The sequence below is a fragment of the Parus major genome, chromosome 2 (assembly GCF_001522545.3).
Source record: "Parus major isolate Abel chromosome 2, Parus_major1.1, whole genome shotgun sequence".
In the NCBI taxonomy this organism is placed as follows: Eukaryota; Metazoa; Chordata; class Aves; order Passeriformes; family Paridae; genus Parus; species Parus major.
The window spans coordinates 42,296,953-42,323,097 of record NC_031769.1 but is presented as its reverse complement, the minus strand read 5'-3'; the positions used below and the strand labels follow the sequence as shown (position 1 = coordinate 42,323,097).

General features: G+C 36.7%; 2 protein-coding genes across 2 annotated transcripts in view; both read right to left on the bottom strand.

Moving 5' to 3' along the window:
* LOC107201066 (collagen alpha-4(VI) chain) overlaps positions 1-9,060 on the bottom strand; it is a 29,375-nt gene extending 20,315 nt beyond the window's left edge. Inside the window, exons 1-8 of the mRNA XM_033519244.1 lie at positions 9,037-9,060; positions 8,658-8,684; positions 6,149-6,193; positions 5,866-5,919; positions 5,572-5,634; positions 4,364-4,429; positions 3,235-3,288; positions 2,250-2,285 (exon numbers count right to left, since the gene is read on the bottom strand). Of these exons, the coding sequence (XP_033375135.1) occupies positions 2,250-2,285; positions 3,235-3,288; positions 4,364-4,429; positions 5,572-5,634; positions 5,866-5,919; positions 6,149-6,193; positions 8,658-8,684; positions 9,037-9,060 (369 nt within the window). The remainder of the gene's footprint in view (positions 1-2,249; positions 2,286-3,234; positions 3,289-4,363; positions 4,430-5,571; positions 5,635-5,865; positions 5,920-6,148; positions 6,194-8,657; positions 8,685-9,036) is intronic.
* An 81-nt stretch (positions 9,061-9,141) lies between these two features.
* On the bottom strand, positions 9,142-20,540 carry LOC117245381 (collagen alpha-4(VI) chain-like). Its single transcript, XM_033519236.1, has 7 exons — positions 20,467-20,540; positions 15,046-15,389; positions 12,002-12,080; positions 11,279-11,424; positions 11,090-11,182; positions 9,699-9,752; positions 9,142-9,225 (listed from the first exon to the last, which is right to left on the bottom strand). The coding sequence occupies exons 1-7, from the start codon at positions 20,531-20,533 to the stop codon at positions 9,142-9,144; spliced, it is 867 nt and encodes a 288-aa protein (XP_033375127.1). The 5' UTR covers positions 20,534-20,540.
* Positions 20,541-26,145: the final 5,605 nt, after the last annotated feature.

Here is a 26,145-nt window from a genome sequence, read left to right as displayed (position 1 = left end):
GAAAGTTCTCTGTTGCTGTGAGTTTCAGTCATTTCTCTTGTTCCCTGCCATTTTACAAAAGGGTGGCCTCATCACTGGCTGAGGGGGGTCTCCATGGACATAAAGAGGGCTGTCTCAACTAAGGTTCAATTAGTTGAAAAGGTTCAACTAACTTTGTACTCTGTGAATTTACTAAACAAGTTGAACATTCTTATTTTCTAACCACATAAGAGTTCTTGTGCTTGTTAGTACAAACAAGATACAGTACAGATCCATTTCCACGGACTTCAGTTTTGGTCCTGTTACCACCACAAAGACCATAGCTTAGCTGGATTATTTCTTAGTGTTGGTACCTGACAGAATAATGCAAACATTCATGAGATAACAGCTGCAATCCAACAGGGAAAAGAAAAAAAAAAAGCACAAAGTTTCATAATCATCTAAGAAATTAATTTCCAATCAAGTGATTATCACACAAGGATTGGAATAATTAAGTTGAAAACTTGATGAATATTCTTCAATATTTTAATCTAAAATATCTTCATAAACCTTATAAAGAATTTCTGAGATAGAAATAGGAAACAGTTGCAAAATGCTCATATTCTTTCAAGTTATGCTGATCCTGGCAATAGCCAAAGCATGGTGCTTTCTCCCTGCTGGCAGATAGTATCAAAACCTTCCAGTATATTCCTATCTGCAATGCCTCAGTGAAAATTTTTGATTCTCAAAGTGAAATCCAAATTGGGGCTTTCAGAAACTAGGTGGGAACAGGGATTTTGGCACACAGTATACATGTATATTGCAAAAACCTGGGAAGTGACCAGACTAGTTTAGGGAACTTGCAGAATTCTCACTTCTGATTGACATTTCCTAGTGAAATAATAATTTGAATCATTCTAAATGCAAAAAATCTGTGTTACCTGGCTGTCACACAATAAAGGTATAGCAAAACCTCTCAACAGGAGAGGGACAGGAAGCTCAGAAATCAAACAGAGTGCTGCTGAAGAAATACTGCTGCCATAAAAGGCAATCTTTTTCCTTCACTGAAATTTATGTTCTATATTGCATCACTATGGTTATTCTTGCTATCATTTATTAACATTTTACACTTGGCCTACTCAAAATGCTGGTTGGCACTTTTATTCAGAAGCTACAACTCTGCCCATTCCCCAGACTCAACACACAGCAGGACTTCAAGATATATTCCACTCTGTTGGTACTGACAATGTTTACACAAAACTGTATTCTTTCCTTGGGTTTATATGCTAAGGTAAAGGGGGAAATGCTGTATCATGGCATATATCATCTTTCTTATCTGTGTTAGAAACTTGGCAGAGAGTTTGGATTAAATGTGAACCACTTGTCCTAAGAAAGGTTTTCTAGAATGATTATGTAACCTCTACCTGAGAATACCTAGAATTTAATTTTTACTTGTACTAGAATATAGCTGCTTTTAGATTTGCTTTGATAACAGTATTTTGTAATTCAAACCCTGGGACAAACAAGTTTTCTTTTCCAAGAACATTATCTGAATGATCATTAAAGAGAATTGCAATGATGTCTTTACTAAGTACATCTCAGGAAAGTCTTTGTCCATTGTGACTGTGCAGTATAAGTTTAGGTAAAGCAGGGCTACCACCCAACAGTGAGAGAGATTTTGTCATCTCTCAACAACATAAGAGATTTTTCTACCATAGGCTGTTCCTAGAATGATCGGTCAGCATGCAGTGGGTTTGACATATTCTGTACATCCTATATTCTTCTTGATATTGACTTGGGAAATTATTTCCAAAATCTTGGCCAATTCTCAGAGCTGCAATTAACAGTGTTTATTTTGAGCAAAGCATCGTGTAGAACTTGCCCTAATTTTATCTGTGCTGCATGTGTGTATCCACTCATATCTTTGTGTGCATGACACATATCTCTGTGTGCATGCAGCAAAGGAGGAATAAACTGTCAGACTTTGCAGCCCGACTACTCATTCCTGTCATCTTTAGTGACAGTCTTTTCTCTAGATACGTTCCCATACTTGCACTAATAGCAAAATTAACTGTCCTTTTATTTTGATGAAAACTCCCAATTCTAAATCTTTCAAGTCAGGAGGGTCTCTATTACATCCACCTGAGATTCAAAGGCTGCCTTGTCTTGAAATAGATTTTGATTGTTAAATACTTGTGTCTTGGCTCACAATGAAGTTTTCCCTTAAGAGGAGCAAACACTCAGGCTGGACATGTAGCTGCATATCAATAGCAGCAGTGTCAGCCACTCACCTTTATACCTGGAGGGCCTCTTCGACCTGCTGCACCCTAGGAAGGAATGGCATGAGAGATTACATCCAGAATACTGAGAAATATGTGAAACAGCAGTTTATCATAAAACACATTATACATACAATAAAACCAAATGCAGCTTGAAGAAAGCTGGGATAATTTCCACAGAAAGATTTAAGGTAAAAAAACGAGAAAAAGGTGGATTTGGGACAGAAATTCTTACACATGTAAGTCTTTCCAAAAAGAAAATATATTTTGGATCTTTAATGAGTGCAGAGAGAAGACATTTCAACAAAATGCTGGAAAACATCTTCCCAGTCAGCTGCCCTTGGGCTAAACTAAAGAGAAGAAGTGCCCTCCTCTCCCTGTAAGCCCAGAGGTTTGCAACACTTCCTGCTGCACACTGTGCAGCAGCTCTAGTCAATGTTACTGCTAAACCTCACATCACCAGAGGCCTTTAGGATGTTTTTGCAGCATGACTGAGAAGTGATCATGCCACAGTTTGGCATTAGGCACCATTCTGACAGACTAGAAGAGGGGCCTTCACAATTTCCAGTCTCCAGTGAACTAAAAAAGAGCAGCTCAGCTGCCAGTGAGCTTATCTATATGCTTGAACAGACATGGCAAACTTGTAGTTACAGGCAGAAACAAGAGATAGATTCCTCTGGGGTAGAATTGTGAAGCAATTAAGGCTCACTGAAAACAGAAATTGAGTTTAAGGCTTGTGACTTCATATGAATCAGATCTGAATTTAACAGGAATGCAAATTCCTGATTTTAAAGAAAACACATTGCAATATATATAAGCTACTAAATTTAAGCCAAATATGTTTCACTATGAAAACTTTAGAAGACTTTTGTTCCTTCTCCTTGCAGGAGTTTGAAGGGTGGTATAACAGGAAGAACACAAAAATCAGTTTTCCCAGAGGGAGCCCCGCTGCATGTTTTATCAGCTATTTGAACCCCATATTGATTGCTATTCTTACATCTAGGCCAGCATAACCCTGCTCTCCTTGGAGTCCACATGGGCCTGGGTCTCCCTGAAAAACAAAGTAATGACCATGCTCTTTAAACACTCTTTCCTTTTTCTAGTACATGCACATTCTCTTTCACACATTTCACACATTCTTTCTTTGTTTCTTCTTCTAAGTATTTTCACTGCAATTGTGTCATACTAATGTTGATTCTTGTTTTCTGTAAATCATTTATATTCAAAAATTATGAACCAGATAGATCACGTCCGCTTTGGATTTCAATAACTAACAGCCAATACTAAGTAAAGGCTTCTGTGAAATCATTCTTATTGATTTCAGCCTTTCATTTGGACTACTTAAGATGATATTTGCTTCCAAAGAGTAATCAAAACCTAATTATTCTCCAAAAAGTAACTCTCAGAGTTTTTCTACTGCTTTAAGAAGTCTACAGAGACATACATCTATGCATACAACCCTACTTGTTCAGAGAGAATCAGACTTCTAAAACAGTGAATTTTTCTCGCATGTTTGCCACCCTCTTAAACTTTCATTCACCATCATTTCTGTACTGCCCAATTACTTGTCAGTTTTGCTTATTTTTTCCCAAAAAAAATGTAATGGTAATGCAAGTTGCTATGCTTCTTTCCTTGCAGTTTTGCTAAAACACCTGTGAAAAACTCAAACCTCACTATACAAGCACATATCCAAACTCTTATATTCTATTTACAGATCAAAATGGAGTTTACCCACCACGCCGAGCCAATAGCAGTCCCATAACATACTGAATACAGCCTGTTGATACCCTGTGCATTTTTCCCAGCATGATTTTTAACAGTATTATTACAATCCATTACTGGAAGCCTTTCAGGCTACTAATGTAAATTTGTGGTAGAATAATACATTTACACTAAATCCATATTTTCCATTAATCCTATATTATGAGAATATTTCTGTAGTCTTTGTAAATATTTTAACTTTTATTTTCTTTTTCCTCCTGTATCAAGCAGTTCCTAAAGCTTTCTGTGTTGGAGACAAACACTAAAGGCAAAATGCAAACAAAAACCTCCTTGGTCACTGGACAGCCAATAGAAATTAGCAATTAGGCAAATCCTCTCTTCACAAAATAGAACAACTTGCTTACCTGTGGTGCTAGGTCTCCCTTTTCACCCTTAGGGCCAGTAATATTATTGTTAGCCCCAGGATCTCCCTGAAAAAGATCAATGGAAAGCTCAGTATTTCCCATTACAATACCTTTATTACTTTGACTACTGCAGAAGGATACAGAAATAGAATTAATTAGATTTGTAATTGCAGACAGCAAAGAAAGAAAAAGGCTGTTTTAAATGAAGATACTTGTAAGAACATGATATAAGAAGTTCTGCAAAGTCCACAAAATTCTTTTCCACAGAGCTTAAAAGCAAAATTACCAATGGACAGCAAATTAAACTGAAAATGTGAAACTGTTCTGGTTGATTTGATATAGTTAATTGAGTTAAGATCATAATGCATGAGTTTCAGATGATGGGTTACACTAGAATGGAGTTCCATTTCACCACTTAATGCTAGATCAGGTGAAATTCTGATCTTTCAAAGAGGCAAATTACTATGACACTTGAGCATTTTTTTATTCAATTTAAGCTTTAAAGACAGAAATCAGCACAATATATGACTGCTTGGAACAAAGTCTTTGAAATTTATGTGAAAAGACAAAGTTATATCTTTTCAAGACAAGGATTGTGTCTGCACTGGAATTTTAGTCCTCAGGCAGTGCATTTATGCAGGTCTCTGGAGCATGCAAGGAAAAAATGTGAACATGAAGAAGTAACTTTCCTTTGCCTCATTATAAATGACTAACCAAGAGTCAGGGTTTTTAAGTGATCCAGAATTCCTCTGTAGGGTGGGAACCAACAGGGAAGACTGACCTAGTCCATCTGGTCTTTTCACCAGACCATCTGGTCTAGTGTGAGGCATCCCTGCCCATGGCAAGGGATGTGGAACTAACTAGTTGATCTTTAAGGTCCCTGTCAGCCCAAGGCATTCTATGATTCTATGATAAGTATCTCCAAAAGGAGATATATTTCCTACAGTGAAAACAAACAAACCAACCAAAAAATCATAAACAAGCAGGAAACCTGACACTTACGCACCTGCTTCCAAGCAACACATCAAAGCACATCAGTCCATCTACATCTAAAGAGTTCAGGACTCCTAGAATATGCCATTTTTCTTGCAGAGTACTGCATTTTCTAGAACTGTGAAAAACTCTTCAAATCACATATATTTCGGACATCTCCATCACAAAATCAAGGTGCAAATCAGTGAAATAAAATAAAAATAAAGATCACTTACATGATCTCCTCTTAGACCAGATTCTCCTTGTTCACCTGGTTCTCCTCTGGGGCCTTTTCTGCCCTAAATTCATAAAAAGAGCACAAACAATTCAGGTCCAAGTATAAATATTATCTGTGGCAGCAGAGGGTCAGATCTGTTGAAGTCAGTGGAGCTACACTGATTTGGAGCAAGAGTGACAGGATATTAGAGAACAGGCAGCTATTAAAAACAACTCACATGCATTACAGACACCATTACACTTTGGAAAGGTGTTTCCATAAAATCTAAATATTACTGTAAGGGGTACTTCACCCATTTCCCTCTGCTGCCTTTCTCTCCAGAAGGTCCAGGAAATCCACGTTCTCCCTAGACTCAGAAAGGGGAAAGAATAAAAAAAATAATGTTTGTTCTTTCTGCTAAATCAGGTTCTCAAGTTTTTTCTGGCAGAATCAAGCTTCAATCAGATATACAATTCTAAAAACCCAACAACAGAACTTTTGTTCAGCATTAAAGCCCATTCAAGGTACAATATCTGTACCTTTGAACCCTGAGGTTGGTGTCTTTAACAGCACTGCACATTTAAAGTAATGTTTACCTGCTCTCCATTAGTGCCATCAAATCCACTCTCACCATGTTCACCCTGTAGCAATAACGAAAAATATAGCCAATTAGCATTAGTTCACTTGTCTTTGAGCAAAGAAAGAAGTGTTCCCCCTGCATTTGGAAACTTGAATAAGTTCTGTGGTTCTAATGATTAGCAAGAATAATTAAGAATAATAACTATAAATTTTAATTACTAATTAATATTTTAATGAATTTCATTAATTAATGTCTAAAACAACTGTTAATTAATTAACACTTAGTAAGAAAAACAGCTATTTAAATTATAGAGTTCCATCAGGATTTAAATTCTGCTTTTTCTTTCTTTTAGCTTTCAAATATTTTCCCAGCTGCAGGACCTTCAAAATCCAAATATATTCCAAAATAAATTACTAGTATTTGATCTATCATGCTGATAACCTTGTAATTCTGATTTCAACCATCATATGTGTTTGTACTGTGCTTTGCTTTTTTACATAGTTTTATAACATGAACAGTGGATTGAAAAAAACAGAAAGAATAATCATTATTAAAAAATAATTACACAAGATTGATCTTAAACTTTAGGATTTTTAAACAAACTTCATAACTCCTTCAGGAAGAGTACATAAATACCAATGCTACATAAATGTCAGTCACCTTCCTTTTCAAATCTACATTGCTTTTCTCTTCCCTTTGCCTGCAAAAATGATACAGCACACTGCAAAAATTTATGGAAGTCATTTTCCCATCCCAGACTTAAGGAGTTTGCAGTGTTAACTTGTGTGAGGCATCTAAATTAATTTGCAACTGTTATTTAATGTATGTATGCTTCACAATGTTTCAGACCCAGCCAAATAACACACTCAAATTTTACAGGATATTTTGAAACCTCTTCCATCTTATTTTACTAGGATAAAAATGAAGGGATAACTGTGGTGGTTTAATTTGTAGAAAGAAATTAAATTAGCAGAGAGAACTAATCAGAAAGATGAAATTATATTCAACAGACTCATGAAAGTGTCACAAGAAAAAAGAAAGTGGCACAAGAACAAGTTAAAATCAGCAGCCTAGCTCTGGTAGAGACCATAGATACAATTGCTTTGGAGGTTTTGATGCTGAATTTACTTTGTAAAACCACCTAGTTAAAATTCCTGAGGAAGAAAAACTTTCATTTAAAGTAGTTCTGTATCTACTACAAGGAAAAACAGCTGACTGTACATTTTGATTAAATTAATACATCACAAACAAGTATTTCTTGAATAAGCATTCCAGAAAAAAATTTGAGCACTAAGTAATCGTGATTTTTATTGAAGTGTTATTTTTTTCCATCAGTCATTTCCTGCCTCAGAAAACCTTAGCCAAACTTCATTCTATTAAATATTCAGTATTTCCTTTTATTCAAATAGCTATAATAAAATGCCTTGCAGACTTCAATAACTTCAATAAACTGCTTCAACCTTACTAAGTTGGCACAATTTAATCACATTTTTTATGTGCTGAAAGTTTCATATTTTTATTTAAAATAAAATCTGTGGATGTAATGACACAACATAATGAAGGTATTCACATATTTACTGGATTTCAGTAGGGTTTGTGCAACTAGTAAGACCTATTGCACTATTTAACTTTTACAAATCAAAATCACCAGCAAGTACTCTCCCTCTTCTACAATCAGAGGTTTTGGATATTTGAAGGAGGACAACTTACTTCAGAGAACAGAGCAGAAAATGGAAAAGAAAAGAGAAGCACATGAGAACATTAAAAAGTTAGCACAGAGCAATACTTTAAATAAAGCTGAGGTTTCAGAAACACTCTCTGAAACACTTCTCCCAGCTACTCAGTTACATCAAACATCTTCTGAATCTTTGAGGCTCACAAGTCATTTTTAGAAGTGGTTTTGTATCAAAGCTTTCAATACAAGTTAATTATTTTTAATCACTGTAGCATGGAAACAATTACCATTATAGATCATGGTCTTCCAGGCCTCACATTTATTACTGAATTATTGACCATATCCCCTTCATGAGCAGGTATGATTAAAAAGGTTAAAAAGCAGACTTGAAATATTAGCAGATGAGATGACAAACACAGATTGAAGAGAAGTTTGGATATTGAAGACGTATCAATAATGATCTAGTGAAAATGCTGTCCAAACACCCAATAAATATTAGTTATAACCTTTTTTCCCCTCTGCTCCTCTTCACAATTAGAATGAGATTCAGATGACCAAAATCACCACCTTAACAGATTATCAAATTAGTCAGTAAACAAATCCTTTTCCCATCAGTTAGACTAAATCAACTATGACTACAATCATAAAAACACCGTTATGACTGCTGATTTTGATTAATGTGATAGGTATCTTGAATCCATCCTTATAGAACCATAGCAAAAGTACATTAAATACTGAGAAGTTTTTACACTATTTTCCTTCCTTATTGATAATTTCATTTTACAGGGTAACAAGAAAGGAAGCTGAACTCTGTTCTCAAAGAAAATTGATCACACATGAAAACACATACCTGACTTCCTCTATAGCCTCTGGCCCCCTGAAATTGAAAATAAATATAGATGAAATTTGGTAAAAGTATTTTTATTGAGCTTGAAAAGCAGGGCACAATAGCTTGCTATGTAGAGGTATGCTGAGATCAGTATTGGTAGTCCCTACTGTAAAACTTTCTACTTCCACGTATGGAATTTCCTCCTTTCTAGGAACACAGGTTTAATTTTCATTCCCACTCCATAAAGCTATACAGCTTTAACTAAGGTCAGTCTGGAGTTGGTGGTGAAGAAGTCATCATGAAATTGCTTAGTCAGCAAAATCCTGAGCCATTCAACCATGCTTGGGCTGCACAAAATAACTCTCAAAATGAGACAGCAAACACTGTCTGCCATTCCTACAGCTGGATCTTGATGTTCATCCATGCTTCAGGAAGACAGCACAAGGATTTGTTCCCAGTACAGAAAACAGGTTTGTGGAAAACAAAATCAGGAAACGTTTCAAGGTTACATACTTGCCTTATGGCCTCTGGCACCTGGACATCCCCTGTCTCCTTGAGTCCCACTGAAACCAGCTGGGCCTCTCTCCCCCTAAGAAACAAAAGAAAATGTTCAATCTCACCCATAAAATTACTTCTTAATGCATCACATAAGATTAAAGCAAGACAGAGCTACATCACCATTCATTGCACTAAGGACACAAAAGAAAGTCACCTGGAAATTTTCATATGGGCCATTATTAACACTAATTAATAATTTGAGATGCACCTGGTTCTTTGCTCTCATTATCATGCCATGTTTATAGTGCATTACCTATCTCCAACTGAAATGTCTGTACTTGAAGGTGGGCTGTTTTATTTAACTGAATAACTAAAGCATTTTTGGTGAGTTGGTTTTTTTCACTATCTATGGTGAGATGCAAAGGCACAGAGAAACAGATCTGTGTATCTACCTATTCCTTTAACATATTTTGGGTTAACACTGATAGGTACTCAGTGAGTAAGTGCAGAGAGGTTCAGGCACCAAATAACAATATCATAGCAGGAAGATAAATGTTTACTTACAATCCCACCTTCCTCACCAGGATGGCCAGGAGACCCTCTGTTACCTGTACTTCCCTGAAAAATTACAATTTAAAAGATAAGTAACAATGTTATCCAAGCACACCAGGTTCATCTCTATCAGATTATTCTGCACACAGAGATAGAAAACATTTCCTGAAAATTAGATCTGGTTATGCTGAGGACAACAGGCTCCTCACATTTACACAGTCACTCTGTACAGTCCCATGTGTTTGACATGGCTGTGAAATAAACCCCAAACACAACCCCAAGAAAATACCAATGGCTATTGCAAAATTTCAGTTGGTGTTTTCACAATACTCTCTGATAAAAAAGCTCATTGGAGTACTTGGTCAAATCAAACAACTTTCCAGTGATTCGGAAAAGAAAGTATTATACAGTAATGAAATTCTAAGGTGAAATGAAAAATATAAGGAGTTGGAAATTTTTTAGGATGAAGTTATTGCAATGCCTTGAAAACCCATAGGAATGTTTCAACTTTGTATTGGAAATCATGTAAATATCATACCCTTAGGGCAAAAACTTGAGCAGAGAGAAACTGGAACAAAGGGAATTTTTAGTAGCCAAACAACCTTGTTTACATTCTCAACACTGTCTTAGCACCTTAATTTAGCCTTTTAGTAAAATAGAAAGGTGTAAGAAAATCAACAAGAGTAATGGAAGATATCAGTAAATTGATTTATGAAAAAGTATTAGAAGACTATACTTTTGTTAAGAGATAACGAAAAATTCATTAACTACAACCACATAACTGAATTGCAGATATCATTTATTTCACATGCTACTGGAATGAGTAGAAATAATGGAATGAATAGTAGTCTAATGGAGACTACATATATCTAAAACCTTAATAATTACTTCTGCAAGTATGCTATAGAACTAGTGATATCTATAATATTCAAAAAGGCTTAAAACAAACAATTTAAAATCTTAAAATAAGTAATCTTTTTGGATCAAAACAGACTTATAGAAGAGGATATTTGGAATAACGAGTCACAAAAGGATAAGGCACGTACTTAGTGAAATAGGATTATTTTCCAGTCTCAGCTTGTCATTTGGAAATTTCTCATTCCCAATAGATAATAAGTTACTTGATTAATCAGACTTAATTTTTTAATCCCTCTCCATATTCTGCTGAATTGGTGCAGGAGAGTGCTTAATGATTTTTATATGTACAAATAATTTCAATTACAAAAATACTTTTACATAGGAGCACGAAGCAGAGAAAAGATCATATTCAGTGTTTCTCCTTCATCTGTCCTAACATAAAATATCATGGGGACATGCATGCGTGCTCTCAAATACTACAAAAACCAGAAACACTTTGAAAAATAAAGCTGTTCTTATTTAATGTTCTATCTTAGACCTCCTACCTTCCTTCCAGGATTTCCCCGGACACCATGATCACCACTTTCTCCAAGACACTTACAAATAACCTTACAGCATTTTCTTTCTGCAACAGTATCCTGAAAAATTACAAGAAACATTTCATTTACATATATTAATCATAAAACAAAGACTGATTTTTCCCCTCCTTTTGTTTGTATCATAAAAGGACTTACAAGGTTTCTCTGCAAGATGTTTGCAATATCTTCAAACCCAACACTCAGAGGTTCATTGTATCCAAACCCTCTGCCAAACTCTATTTCCCAAAATTCAGTCAAGTTCTGTGTATTGTCCAGGCCAACTAATAGAAGTGCATCAAGACCTTCAACATAAGCACAGACTTAAATTAGTGAATTTAACCACTATTAAAAAACATACTATTTAACCAACAATATAAACTTTAATAACAGCAATTCCCTGCAAGACTTACATTTCATGGCTTCAACACAGAATGCTAAAAGAAATCAAGCTATTGAGAAAAATGTGTAAGAGGAAAATTGAGACCAGTAATTTTCCAGTTGATTTCTCTCCCTATCTGTCAGACCAGATTGTTATTCAGATGCCCAAACACAAGTTCAAGCCTGTTTTTTTCCTAGACAAGTCAGAGTTGTACCTAACCTGTGATGAGAGTTCATCCTGAATTGCTTCAGGTGTTGGAGCTAAACTCCAGAAACAAGAACCTCTGCACCCCTAGGCATGTCTCTGGCATCATCCGCCATATAGTGATAAGTCATTACATATACTCCTTCACATGAAGAAGTAAATACTCTCCCAGGGACTCCTGGGCAATGCCACATGAGCATGGAGAGGCAGTGTTACATGGAAAAGTTGCAATGGGGGAGCTGTACATCAGGCCTGTGGTAGTAGGAGGCTGGAACATCCATGTGGTACTGTAATACCTTTAAAGCGAAGGGAATCTGCTGCTTTCTTCAGGTCTTCCAGTGAATCATCCAGTCCATCTGAAAATACTAACAGAACCTGTCAGGAAAGGGAGTAATGACAAGTCAATTGCAAAGGGACTGAAAATTCAGTCTTTGTAAAAAGTACAGTTCACATTGAGAAATGGCTCTGAAATAGTCAAATTGCATTAGACTCTGGTAGATCTGAAATGTGTGCTGGAAAATGGTAGTGAGGAAAAACAAGAACAGAACACAAAAGCTTCTCTTCCTTGGTAGCACTTCTATTTGAGGGATTTTTCTTGCTGATTATGGCATGGCTATTATATCTGTTATCTTAGCAGGCAAGGTAGGAGACAAATTCTTTTTTAACTTACCCACTGAAAAACTTTCTCTGATGTCTGAAGCATTCTCTTATATGTGAACATGGAGAATCATTTAAAGCAAACAAATATTCCCATTTCTCCAATAGCAGTTCCTGTTGGCTGTCAACTGGGCCACACCAGTAAGAGCATCCTTTTTGGTTCTAGTCCTCTCCCCATGCAGATAGGCATGTTATCACCCTGCTCTGTTCTCTGCCCTGTGTTTCCTTCCTAAGACATCAGGCTTAGCTCACCTCAGGATGTTAATAATTTATATTTGCTACATTTCCATTTTTTCAGGCCAAAGAGTTATAGTTAAGTCCTCTTCCAGGAAAGCACAATTTCTTACAGTTCTCCCTCAAGCTATCAGTCCCTTCCCATTTTTCTCCTCCAATTCCCTCTTCAAACCAATAGAAGATCAGATTCCACTCACTCAGTGGATTTGCCTAGAAAGAAGCTGCACAAGTAAATTGTGTCCTTTCCCCAATGGTAATGACTTAAATCCTCCTAAACTCTCTGACCAACAAGTAGGCAAGCACAGCTAGAGCTTCTTTCCTCCTACCTTCATATTTTTCATTTCCTATGCAAGGCATGGCTTTGACCAATGCAAACAGCATTACTTCTGTTAAATTTACTTCTGTTTAAAGTAATTTTTTCCACAAATGACAAAAGCAAATGAAGTGACTGCCACACCAATAAAAGCTAGAGCTAACTGGTAAGTTACCAAATACACAACATGGAGGCACTGGTACAAATTCTATGCTTACTTAAGCACCATGTGATACAGCAGAGAGCTGGACCATGGATGGGTAAACTCATCACAGATTGTTAAAGACAACACTGTAGGCCCAATTTTGGTTGTTTTTAATATGATCTTTCCATTTTAAAAACATGGGGAACAGGAAATGTGGTGTGGTATCGTGGGCTTTATATGTAAATATATGTAAAGATAATATTTTTACAAAGCATCTGTTTATATCAAGCTCTTGTTGGAACACATCCATTGTTGAAAATGCTGGAATTAGGTACAACTTTTTTTGCTGCTAAGCAAACAAATAACAAAGAAAAGAAGAAATTCAACCAACAGAGAATCATAGTCCCTGATGAGTTTTATAATGAATAATCTTTACAGAACAAGCATGTTATTGCTCAGGATCCTAGGAAGATTAAATTAAGATTTCATGCACATTCTAAATTCTTGTATTTTCAATTTGTATATAAACAGTGTCAGAGAAGAATATCAATCCACTGGTAAAGTGCTGAGATATGTAGCATATTTATTTATAATAATAATGCCTAAGCAGAAAGAAGCCTTGCTTGACGCTGATCTCCAGAACTGGCAATTAGGAGGAAAAAAGCACTGCTTTTACTTTTATGTCAAACAAGTTCTTTCTCTGAGACTCAGAACAAACAAAATCTTATGTGGTCATGTTCCCTGTTCAGACATTTTAAGAAATCTTTGGAAAAAACCCATTAAATATGCAAATTGGTAAGTAAATTAATTACTTAAATTGATAAGTCACACACACACTTATGTGAATGCTGTAAAAAATAGAATGCAGACTTTCACCAGAAAGAGGAGGAATTTGTAATATGGCTTCCTCACTCCATGACAGATTAAAATTGGTGTTTTATAAAAATGAAAATAAAGTTGGATGAGGAAACCTCCTATGTATTTGGCAATAACTAACCAATCCTTCCTTAGTAGGAAGGTCTTCCTGCATGGAGACCTTAGTAAGTGCTAATATTCAATTACTACAGGACATGCTCAGTGCTTTAGAGTCAGTGCCTTATAAAGAATAAATTGTTAAGGCATTGACCCTGCAACAGTCCAATGAGATCTGAATTTCTTGAACCCAAGTTGAAAGAATCCCCATTCATTTCAGAAGAGATTAGATGAAGCTTTATGCTTCTCCCTTCACCTCACTTCAAGATGGATGAATTAACTGCAGCATCTTAGCAGATTTTCCTGATCATCAGTTATCTGCAAGTAGAACCCAGCTTTGTTACTTGAAATTATTTGACAAGTTAATGACACGAACAAACTTCTGTAAACAAATTTTTCAGATGACCTTTTTCTGTAACTTCTGCTTCGAGCTGCCACTATTCTGGACAAAGACACAGAATCATGAATTAAAATGTAGTTTCCTTTTAAGAATAAGAGTTCCTGAAAGAAAACCACTTTCCACTGCCCAAAGTACAATCATTCCATGGTATATATAAGAAGGTTGTTTGTATGAATACTCATCATCACATGTATTAACCAAATGTTCTAGGTACCATCTCACTACAGGGGTGCCTAAGGAATTGGAATTGATATATCAAGTTATATCAGATCCATGAAAAAACAGGAGGCTCTATATAAACTTAAGAAAATATGAGGGTGACTGAGACTGCTTCAGGCACAGCTTGCCTGGAAACATTGAGAAGTCTCCATTGAAGATACACAAAAGCCATCAGGACACAGCCCTGGACAGCCAGCTCTAGTTGTTCCTCATTGGGCACAGGGATTGAAGAAGGTGACTTCCAGGGATTCCTTCTAATCTCTACCATTCTGTGATTCTGCATATTAGCATCATCTATTACCAAACTACTTTTTTGTCTTCCTGGAGTACTCAGCATCAGAGTCTGTAAATATCAAAATGCCTAATTTTTCCAAGATGTATTTTCATACCACTAAGTTACCTTAACTTTAGCAGAGGTCGCATTAAAGAAGCTCTCCTCAAGTGCCTGCAAAAAGTCTGCATTCATGTAGGTGTCCACAGTGCTCTGTGTATCTAAGAACTTCTGGATGATCTCTTCATTATAGTCTTCAAAACCAGAGTCAAAGATTAATTTTTTGTTCTGTGCCAATACTTGGAACTTAAACCCAATGTCAACTGGAGCATTACAGCTGGTATTTGGCAGTGATTTCAACTGGAGTAGAAGTCTGGGGAGGAACGCTTGCAGTCTCTGTTTCAGAAGCATTGTGGATGATGGCTGCATGCTCCTTGAAATATCAATTGCTATAGAAAGATCTATGATGCATTCTGAAAAAAAAAATAATTAGGGAACAGGGAATTATAAACATGCATTCATTGTGATCTTGTTCTCTACCAGAATCATGGAACAAAATTCGACATGATTGATTTAAAGCCAGAAGTAAGAATCAGTGAGATAGCTTTTCCATAAATATAAAGCACCATCAGCCCCACAGGCTTCAGTGTGGCCATATGAACTTGCAAATACAAAGAACTAAATAACCTGACACCTGCACATACCCAAACTGCAAATTGTATCTGTTCTCCAGCTGCCCAGAGTCCTCAAAGGGCCGAATCATGAAAATGTCTCCATGAGCTTTGCTACCAACCAAGAATGTTCAACACAAATTCCAGCTGTGAAGGGAACCTTGATGACTGACTGTGCTCTGTCACAAGACCAGGTGAAACATGCAAATGTAGAAAAACAGGCCAAAGAAACAAACATGAGAGAGAGAGAGAGGCAGCATTGCCTACATGAAATGTCATAACCATTGTGAAAAACAGCTGCTCTAAGGTGATGGCTACCTCAGTTATGGAATTGCTTTCATTGCTGCTTATAATAACAACCAATAGTGTGAGATGGTTAATTCCTCCCCCACCCCAACCCTCTTGCCATCTTCAGCTAAACCCCATGTTTTTTTTTCTTCTCTACCTTGATTTTTTCTCATGTTGAATATTATTCTGAGATCCCAGATGCATTATTATTCATTGTTGTACCTCTGCAAGGAAGTCAGAGGCATGCAATTTTAGCTGTAAAACAGAACTCTACCTAAATTTATTCTCTTTTCACTCATTGACTCTGAAACACTTAGCAATCACAAGATTGCTTTCTGTGTTTGCTAGTTTGGGCTTGTTCCTATTATTCCACATAAGTTTTCTGAGTTTTCCCTCTCTCATGAAAAAGATAAATGTGTTCAGTTCTTTAACCAAATACTTCTAGAAATAATTTCATCTCAGAGGGACCATCATTGTTTCAATATTTTCACTTGTGGTACAAACTGCCCCCTAGAGGATATGATCTCCTGGAAAGCGGTGTCAAAATCTTTGACTGTAAAAGGTCACATTGAACACGATTTTATGGCTAAAAAATCTGACATTCAGACCTCAGAGCAACATCAAAAACCTATGTCTCATCTTCTTAGGTCACAACAAAACAATCAGCTAAATATATCTATACCTGCACACCTGTCTACACACATACGTGAACACAAAATCTAATGGATATTTCTTCCAGTATGTGTTCTTGTACAGAACACAGATTATGTGTTCACAAGGAGAATCTTCTAAGACCTGGGTCTTTTTAGTCACATAGTTTGGGGGCAGTGTGAAGGGTAATCATGAACTCAGCAACTTTGCCCTGACAATTGGTCACCCACACTGCTCAGCTCTTAAAACGTTCTCTGTCAAGTCTTCAGTGTACGAGCAAGAATAACAAAACAGCAGTAAATAGTTCACTTTTTGTGCTACTGTGTTGTGCATGAGAATGTGTAAAACATCTGGTAGGTATTCTATACCTTGTTGGTAATCTCTATTTATTTGCAGGAGTAAACAGCTGTGTGTTGCCACACTCTTTTTCTCACCACCTGCTCTCCTAGGAACATCCACATTGTTAAACTGCCCTGTCTTACTGCTGCAAAGGTATCTTTTTTCTCCTGACAACATGCTGTCCCTGAAATTCAATTCTTGAAATTGACAAATCTGTCAGTTTAAAAGAAGGTGACTGGAGAAAAGGGAATTAATAGATTTATTACAGGAAAGAAGGTCAGTGAACATATTAAAACAGATGACAGGACAAGCTGAAACAGGCTTCACAGAAAGTTGATCTTCATTTTATGAGAAAAATTTATGCAGATCTCAGCAATAAATATATGCATCACTGAGGTGAAACCCAACATGCTTTCCTTAACTTCTCTCTCTCTAAACAAGTGTCCCTGTATATATATATAAAAAGTTTACTGCTGTATCTCCCATTAAATCTCCCTGTTCCCTGCCATGAAACACCAGGAGGTGCTACTGTGTCAGCCATAGTCATGCTTCTCCACGGCAGCATATTCCACTTCCACAGCAGCCCTCTCTCTGCTTGCAGGAGTCAGGGAATGCTTTTTCATCTGGGAGTCTGCTCAGCTCTTGATGGGAAAAAGAGTGGGTGGTAGTGCAGAGCTCATACTGAATCAGGCCCAGCTGTTCTCTCTGCAAACCACCTGAGCAGATTTAACTCACACAAGTTACTTCTGTCTTTAGGAAGAAAGGTTCAGCCCTTCATTTTGGCCTCCAACACCCCAGCAAACACCAGACAGTTTTGGGTTGTTCAAGATCTCAGTAGCCTAGGATGCATGGGAGGTCCAGCTGTTGTTTCAAAATGCCTTAGACAAGCGGTGTGGTCATCCCAGTGTTCCTTTCTCAGTAAGTTTCTGATCACAAAGGGAATGAAACCTGGAGAACTGGGTTGGATCAATGTTAGGGCATAAAAAGGAGAACAAAAAGCATACATCCAACACATGTAAAATATCACCTCTATGTGAACATAACACACAGGAAGACAATAAGGAGCCTTAAAGGACAGTCACAGTCCTTACAATGATGAGCAAAAAGAGAAGAAAGGCTCCAGAACTGTCTCTTCTTCAATCAATATCATGTGCTTATGCCACAGTCTGAAGAGATCAGCTTTTTGATTTGTCATGCACTCCATTTTTCTTTTTTTCAACTTAACAAACACATCTATGATATTATCAAACTACATAGCCAGTATGAATATGTAATGTTAAAGAGCAACTGTGTATGTTCTGTACTTCAGTGTTCCCACATGATAAGGTACCTGGTAATACAGCACCAAATCAGAATAAACTCAGACTCAAAACCAGCATGTGACATTTGATAAAAGTCGATGTTAACTAAAGGCATTACCTAACATTTATTTTCTTTGGGGATGGCAGACTCTCAGGCTGTATGGCATTCAAGCTACTGTTGCCATCTAAAAAATGTAGTAAGAGATACCACTTTCTGTTTCTCATCTAGGAAAAGCTTTTGGGTAGCACCTCAGAATTACCATGGATTTGCTGTTCACATCTTGCCAATACCTCCCACATATCCAAGGATGGATTTCCTCACACTCCCTCTGCACAGTGCCTCTGAGACTTCAGTGTTGCTGACAGAAAGTGGCTGCTGACAGACCCACTGAAGCAGTATGGTCAGCTGGAGACGGCAAAGTTATGTTTCTATGAGGTTCTTTTTAAAATATCACTGAATTGTCTGTTTCCCTCTTTTTATTAAGATACCTGCTGGAAGTATCTGCTCTGGCTCCTTTCAGACACTGAGGAACTACGAATATGAAGGCTTAATGTGAAGCACTGTCTTACTTCAGAAGCTGTTTGCCATACCAAGGAGTGTAGTGGCTCTTGACTGAAGCCAAGTACAAGCTGTGAGTTGCAGACACGGGCAGTATTCTTTGGTAAAACAATTGCACTGCTGTGCAGCTAGCTCAGGTGCATTTCTCAGGGACTGCAGAAAGCTGTGTGGATTTTTGTCATTGTACACACAACAAAAGTTTTGTTCCTTACCCTGACCAGGGAGATGTTTGCATTAATAGACCCGATGGACATTATTTTTGATGGTTTTCAGTGCCTCAAGATTTTCCACTGTGAAATCTCCTTGCATCATCAGCTATTAAAAACAGCTCTCAAGGGGGATTTTATCATCCCTATGTCAGCTTCAAAAACATAGATCCCATTCCTCCTCAAAGCCATTGCTGCATCCTCTGCCCTGTCAGCAGAGTACTCATTGAAAAAGGCTCTGCACAAGCCTCTTTTTGGCTACCAGCACTTACTATGAAGTGATTCTCTAGCACTGGAGGCTCTGCCCTGTTTTGGTGCCTCCTTCTTTGTAATGTAACTTTTGTATCTTCTATAAAGAATAATTCTTGTTATATAAAGTGTTCAACAAGAATTTGTTGTATGCCACATCACTGTGCTCAATCACATCAACACAGATTTTGTCTTGCCATTGATCATTGTGTATGATCTTGAAGTTCTTTGCCCCCTAGATACTCCAGGATCCATCTACCAGGAAAATGATGCCTGTAATGGAAACTTTCTTGCAGAATGAAGAAATATGTTGTAACTTTCCTCTTTCCCTAAAGGTTGTGTAATCTAATAAAAGAAGTAATTTTGAATCCTAATTGCTTTTCAGAATCCAAGACTGGATTAGCCTTTTGCAGAAAAACCGTTCCATCTATCCTGCTAAATTGCCATCACCCACTAGTTCCTTCTTTTCCCCTGTTTATCATGCAGAGGGTCAGAAGATACATCTTTCTGCAACACCATTAGTAGAAGAAGGAGAGATGCTGAAATCCACAACACAATTTTAATTCGCAGTCTGCCCAGAACTTATCTGTAGTAGATGCATATTAAACAGTTCCGTAAACATAACCATAAGAATTGTTGGCCTGCTCTCAAGAGAGCAAAGGAAAAGTTAGTCATGCACTTTGAGCTCCATTCTATATGCATATATTAATAATTAATATTTATTTTCTGAAGGGGAAAAAAATTAGTTCACACCAACTTAAAGAGTACTAACCACATTTCTTTGTAGTAAGTATTAAACTCACGTGTCTCTGCAAATTCCAGAAGCATATAACACTAGCAGAGCATGGATGGAACAGTTTTCCAAATCAATTCCTCAAATCAACAGTCATGCAGGAAATATTGTTCAACTGGGCAGAACAGTTCTCAAACAGATCTTCCAGAAAACCTGACTACCAAAATGGAGCTGCTAAATACTGTGACTTACCTTGCTTATGGCAGTCTTGCAACTGTAAGAGCTTTACATTGCTTTTGCAAATATGAAACCACAGCATGCATGAACAAACTCAAAATTTAATGAGATGCTGCATTAAATTTTGCTTTACTTTTTTAGGAAAACTCTCTTATTGCAGTTATAAGTTTTATAAAAAACATACCACATTATCCCTAATAGAATTCATAGTTAGAAAAAAAAATTCATCAATTGTTTATCCCTCTCTAACATGGGGTATAAATGTAAAAAAACAATTTTGCTATCAACTTGAAGAGCCATTTCTTAAGTGTATTACCAGTTTCCTCTGACTCTGCAGAGAAGGTGAAAATGTAGAGAAGAAGAAGTGGTTTCCAGGCATCCATTCTGAAAACCTTCCTAGGGAAAAAAAATTCAGAATCAAAGACAAAGGAACACAGAGCATAATTCCCTAAAAAACAGACTTTTAATTGTGGAGGATCTGGGTAAGTGTATTTTATTAACAACATGCAGGCTTTCTACCTGTATGCAAATTAAAGTAGCACTTCATATTTTTTTCCCCTCAGTTTTTAACATACAGGCTTTGAACACAGCACTGTAAGAGTCTGACAATGATGTACAGCATATAACCAGCAGGAACTGTTCAATGCTTTGCTCTCACAATCATGCTTTGTTCTGATTCACACAGCTATATTTACCATGATCTAAATCTCAACTAAAAGCAAGCTATTCATAGTGTAAGATTAATGGGAGTTATGCCTTTAAGATTCCCTTCTAGCCTTGAAATTTCCCACCCCCACATCAATTAATGGAAAGCTCGGTGGCGTTAGCTATATATGATACACATAAATAAGAACAAGCATTCATTTACAAATGAAATACACCAGTGGGCCAGTAATAAAGACAATTGTCATAGAGAAATGGAAATACAGTATAAAAATTTCCCAAAAGCCAAAATTCAGTGCTGTGGATAATGGGAATGAAATCTCTCAGGAAGTACAAAATAAAGTCATGTTGAGCTTAAGCACACTAAACAAATGGCAACAAAACAGTTTTGAATAACTTTCTATTCTAGGATAAAACCACACTTGATTCTGCCTTTAACAACCCATTAAACTGTTTGTTCTGTATCTTGGATCTGCAAAGACAACTTAGTAGAAGGACTACAGCTGATCTAACATTATAGCACATTAGGGTAACAGCATGTAATATTACCCTAGGTCTTGCAAATAACAAAAGGCAATGAACAGAAATTATCTGATTGAATCTATATTCTAACCTCAGGCAAGAGCAAAACTTCATTTCCAAGTATCACTACACCAAGCTGCACTGAAGCTCTTGAAGAGTTCTTTGGAACCTTTGGGGAAAAAAGCACCACATTTCTTGTATTTCAAGACATTTAATAGATGCAGCAACTTTTTACTTTTATTACAACTGCAGTGGCACAGAAATTCCAGCTGCAACTGAGGTCCCTAGGCAACCAAAGAGGTGCCAGGTATTATGTAGTCTTCAACAGGAGCAGAAAGAAATGCTGGGGTTGGTGCATTGAGGAAACCTCCTTCATGCCTCTGCACATCACAATTTTCTTTAATAAGCATTACTAACATAAAGAAAACTGGTTTGCAACCATTTTGCATGCCATCTTTATAATTAATTTTTTTCTTGGATTTGACTAAGTTTTCTGCATATATTCCTGAGAGTTAATGACTGTCTTAAGAGTTCCCCTTGATCACTTTGACAGAGATTTAATCCTGTTATCTATTTTCACTACTACACCTAATTATAAGAGTCTATTTTTTAGTTGTTAATAAGCTAAAACTTTATTCTGACAGACAATTAAATATTTTAATGGTAGCCCCAAAAAAATAAGGCTTACTAATTTTCATTACTGTGTTACACAGTTCCTGCTTGGATTGCACAGTTATTATGCCAGAGCAGCATTAATATCTTGAACTCTCTTGCTTGAATAAATTGCAACAGATTTATAGACCCAGCTAGACACGTACATATTCGAGGGCAGGTAAATAAATTGCTGCCAGTATTTCCAAAGCCTCCAATTAGTGTTTTGCTCTAGAAATTTCCATGACTATGAGTATGTGAAAAACTCAAGAGAACCAAATAGCAGCAAGCTTCAAGGGTATATATGGCTGCTCACTTAGATGAATAAAATACAGTTGGTGTTTTAGCAAGGGGCTAGACTTTCCTCAATTATCTAAATATTCAGATTTTATATCAAAATCTAACTCTTACTGTTCTAATATACAAAATAATCTGTGACTGTTTATCTGTGCATCTATTTCCATGCCTCCTAACAGCTATGGTGTTTGTTTGCCTCCTTCACCTTCTTTCAGCCCCATGACTCCAGAATGTTCCCTAAGAATGCTCCCTGTTCTTTGGGTCAGATACCCTAGTGCTGAAAAATCTCTCCCACTCTTCCTAAACAGTGAGTGCTGGATGGGAACACATTTACCACTTGCTTTGGTTTTCCCTTAATTAGTCCCTACTGACATCAGGCAGCTTCTTTAAATACACAGAAACACTGCAATTTAGAAACATGTGTAGACTAATTTTCCTACTTGTACTATTTATTTTGCCTTATCTTCACATACAAAATTCAAATCATGCACTACAAGCTGCATAGATAGAGATGCTTTAGGCCTTCTATGTGTATTCCTCATTACTTACTAACGCAAAATGAGAAATAATTTAATGGAAAATTCACATCATACAGCTTATAGATACCATGGATCAAAGCCTAAATAAACTCACTCAGAAACATGCAGTGCTACAGTAGCAATTACAGTAGTAATATCTTAATTCTAAAAATTATTTGAATGTAAAATAGTATATACAAGGTCTTAGCATAAAGTACTTATATTTGCATATCTGTAGTTGCTTATATAAATATATATATAAGCATAATTATGCAAGGTGCTAAGGCAGCAATTCACCAAAATCTAAGACATCTTTCCACTTCAATTCTATTTTAGGAGACAAGAGCTGAAAATTATTGGAAGTCCTTAGAAAACAGTATAAAATAGTACATATTTTAAAGCCCATTTTACTGCCAGCATTTTTACTTATTTGTTCTCAGAGATACACAAATATGTATATAAATCTCAAAGGAAGAAAAAGATCAACAGTATTCCTGAATACTTTAAATGCTTTGCAAAGATTACTTGCCAATATATTTTGTTTTCCTTTTTTAACCAACTAATTTCCCAGTCTTATCTTCAGTTGCTTCAAAGTTTTAGGCAGGTAAAAAAGTTATTCTGTAGATTTTTGTTGCCAGAGCAAAATGAACTCTCAAATGATAATATGCTTCTTAAGCACACTGTGAAAATGAGATCATGGAGATTATGAAGCAACATCTCTTTTTCACCTATGATTTATAAGCATCTTGCACACAGGATCTCCCTGCACACCTGACTGAGGACATTTTCCCTCTTGTGCTGGTATATACTAACAATAGGAACACAATCTTTCTTGTCTTAACTTAAAATCCCCTCTCTACCAGTGCAAACAAATGTGATCACATAATTTTCTCCTACCTACAGAAGTACTCCAGTTAGATTACTTTAACTTCTACATGCTGACATTATTCCTTCTGAAGTCTTTGAAATAAGCTCATGTCCTAGAATACAGCAGACAGAAAGCTTCAGCTTACATGCCCCAGTTAGTTATTCCTCTCCTCCACCATCCCCTTTTCTCTCACTAAAGCTAATTTAAAGCCCATTTTTCCACTGTGGAATTTCCTAGTTTTACCTAACAGTAAAACAGGAGAAGTCTATCCCACCCTCCCACCTTACCACTCCCCTCATACATCCATGTATTGAACTTTAAATACTGAGAAATCATTGTACCATAAGAAAGATAAATGTTGCTGTAAAAATAATACAAAATACTTTCCAGCTGTCAGCTCTTTATGTAAAAGATGAAATAGTTTTGTTAGTTATCTCCTCTCTACAGGCACATATTTTTTTCCTACAAGTACATTATCTTGTTAGCGCTGAAATGTCTCGGGAAGAAAGTTGCTGCAGGTTTCCTGGAGAAAAAGGAGTTTCCTAATGATACCAGGTGGAATCACAGGACCAGGCATCAATTCAAGCAAAGAGACCCTAGGTGACTTACCTGACTTAAGAAGTCAATGTGAACAACATGAGGTTCAATATGTTTCAAGGGGTGGTTTTGTTTAGAAGGGCACGCAGACAGAGCTGGAAAGGATGTGGCCACCAGGATAGGAACACCCCCACAGACAGACATAAGTACAGATAAGCACACAACCAACCATGAGGAGTTTACACCCAGTCTTACAATGAAAAACTGACTGACACTTAAAATCAGTTTCATTTACAGTTAAAATCAGTGTCTGCCTGTCTCTGAGCAAATGGGATGGATGTTTACTTGCTGACTTCATCTTAGAAACTGAAGAAATGTAATGATTTTCCATTTTGGTATTTGGTGCACCTTTTATAAACCTTTTACCTATTTTCCCATTTCTCAGTAAAGCTTAAAAATTATCACATTATGATCCTGTAAGTAGATATTCCTTATAATTCATACTTCTATCTTCCCGATGGTTTAAACAGAACAAATCACAATAAGTACACATTAACAACATTTTATAAATAGACCTTCGTATCCTGGCAGCCTCAAACATTTCTTAACCTACCATGAAATTAAAAATAAAATTACAGTTTCTCTCTTCAGTCCAGAAGATCCCTCAAAAACAAATCTATCAGAAAGCCCAACTATTTATGATATCTCCGTATCTGTAACCATATCCTTTTAGTGTCCCCCGAAGGCAAATGTGTTCAATGTATCAAGTACATATGTATATTCCCTTAGGATTAGGAAAATTCCCTCAGAAGTCCTGAGATCCTCTAAAAATCTTTCTCTATTTTACACACCTTCCCTTAGCTCAGCATGAGCAACCTGTGACTCCCATAACATATGATAGCGAGACAAGCAGAGCTGTCCTTGCTGCCTGCCAGTGCCAGATGTAAAAATTCTGTAAGACTCAGATAACAAATTTTCTGACACTGCTATGTTGCCTGCCCCAACTCCCAATACTTTGCTTTAGGGAAATCTTCACTGAAAAGTCTGCGCTTTTTTCCTCATAAAGCTATTTTTTAACACAGAATAAAAAAAACCCACAAATGGCTGATAACCTCATTAGTTAAAAATTAATTCTAACCAGCATACTTACAACATCTACCTAAAACCACAGTTAGCTCTTCTGAGAGTCTGATAAGCTTTCACTTCTTCACTTTGCACATTCTGTAATTAGCTGTTTACTAATCACACCCTAATTTAAATTGCTATACTCAGGTAAAACTAATTAAAGCTTGCCTCTAAGCGTATGAATTCAACTAGACTATCCCAAATTGTCATTAAATATGAATGTTGCATCCCACCTCACATATGAACATAACTATGACCATTACTATGGCTTTAGACTTTACTCTTGCCTTAGTTTCCTTAAGAAAGAAGTCAAGCTGAAAGGTTACATCTCACCTTTCATCCCAGATGGGGGAAAAAAAATTAAAACCAAACCCAGTAAATGGAGCTGTGAAACTTAAGAGTCTTTAAACCTTGTTAAATGAGTTTTACCTAGCAATGACTCATCTTGACCCAGAGTAAGTTCACTTTCAAACTCCTAAACACTCTTTTTCTTTGGCCTCAATTAAAGAAGAGCAGAAGGGGCCTCCTATGACAATTTGGGACTGTAACCAATAACCTGTATATATGTATTTCACATGAAGGTGAATGTATCTCCTACTAAGGGAGTTGTTAAAAGGGGTAAAGGAGGCCAGAAGAATAGCTCCTTCATATGGAGGAGTAGTTTTCCCACATCAGAAAGTTCTTATGGAACTAGAGATACATTTGTTATTGTTCCTCTCTCTCTTTCCTATCTGTTCTGGCCTTAGACTTACTTTGCTGTAGTATCATGCCAGTGCCACAGATCAAGTTTGTTTACATACAGGAAAGAGTATAA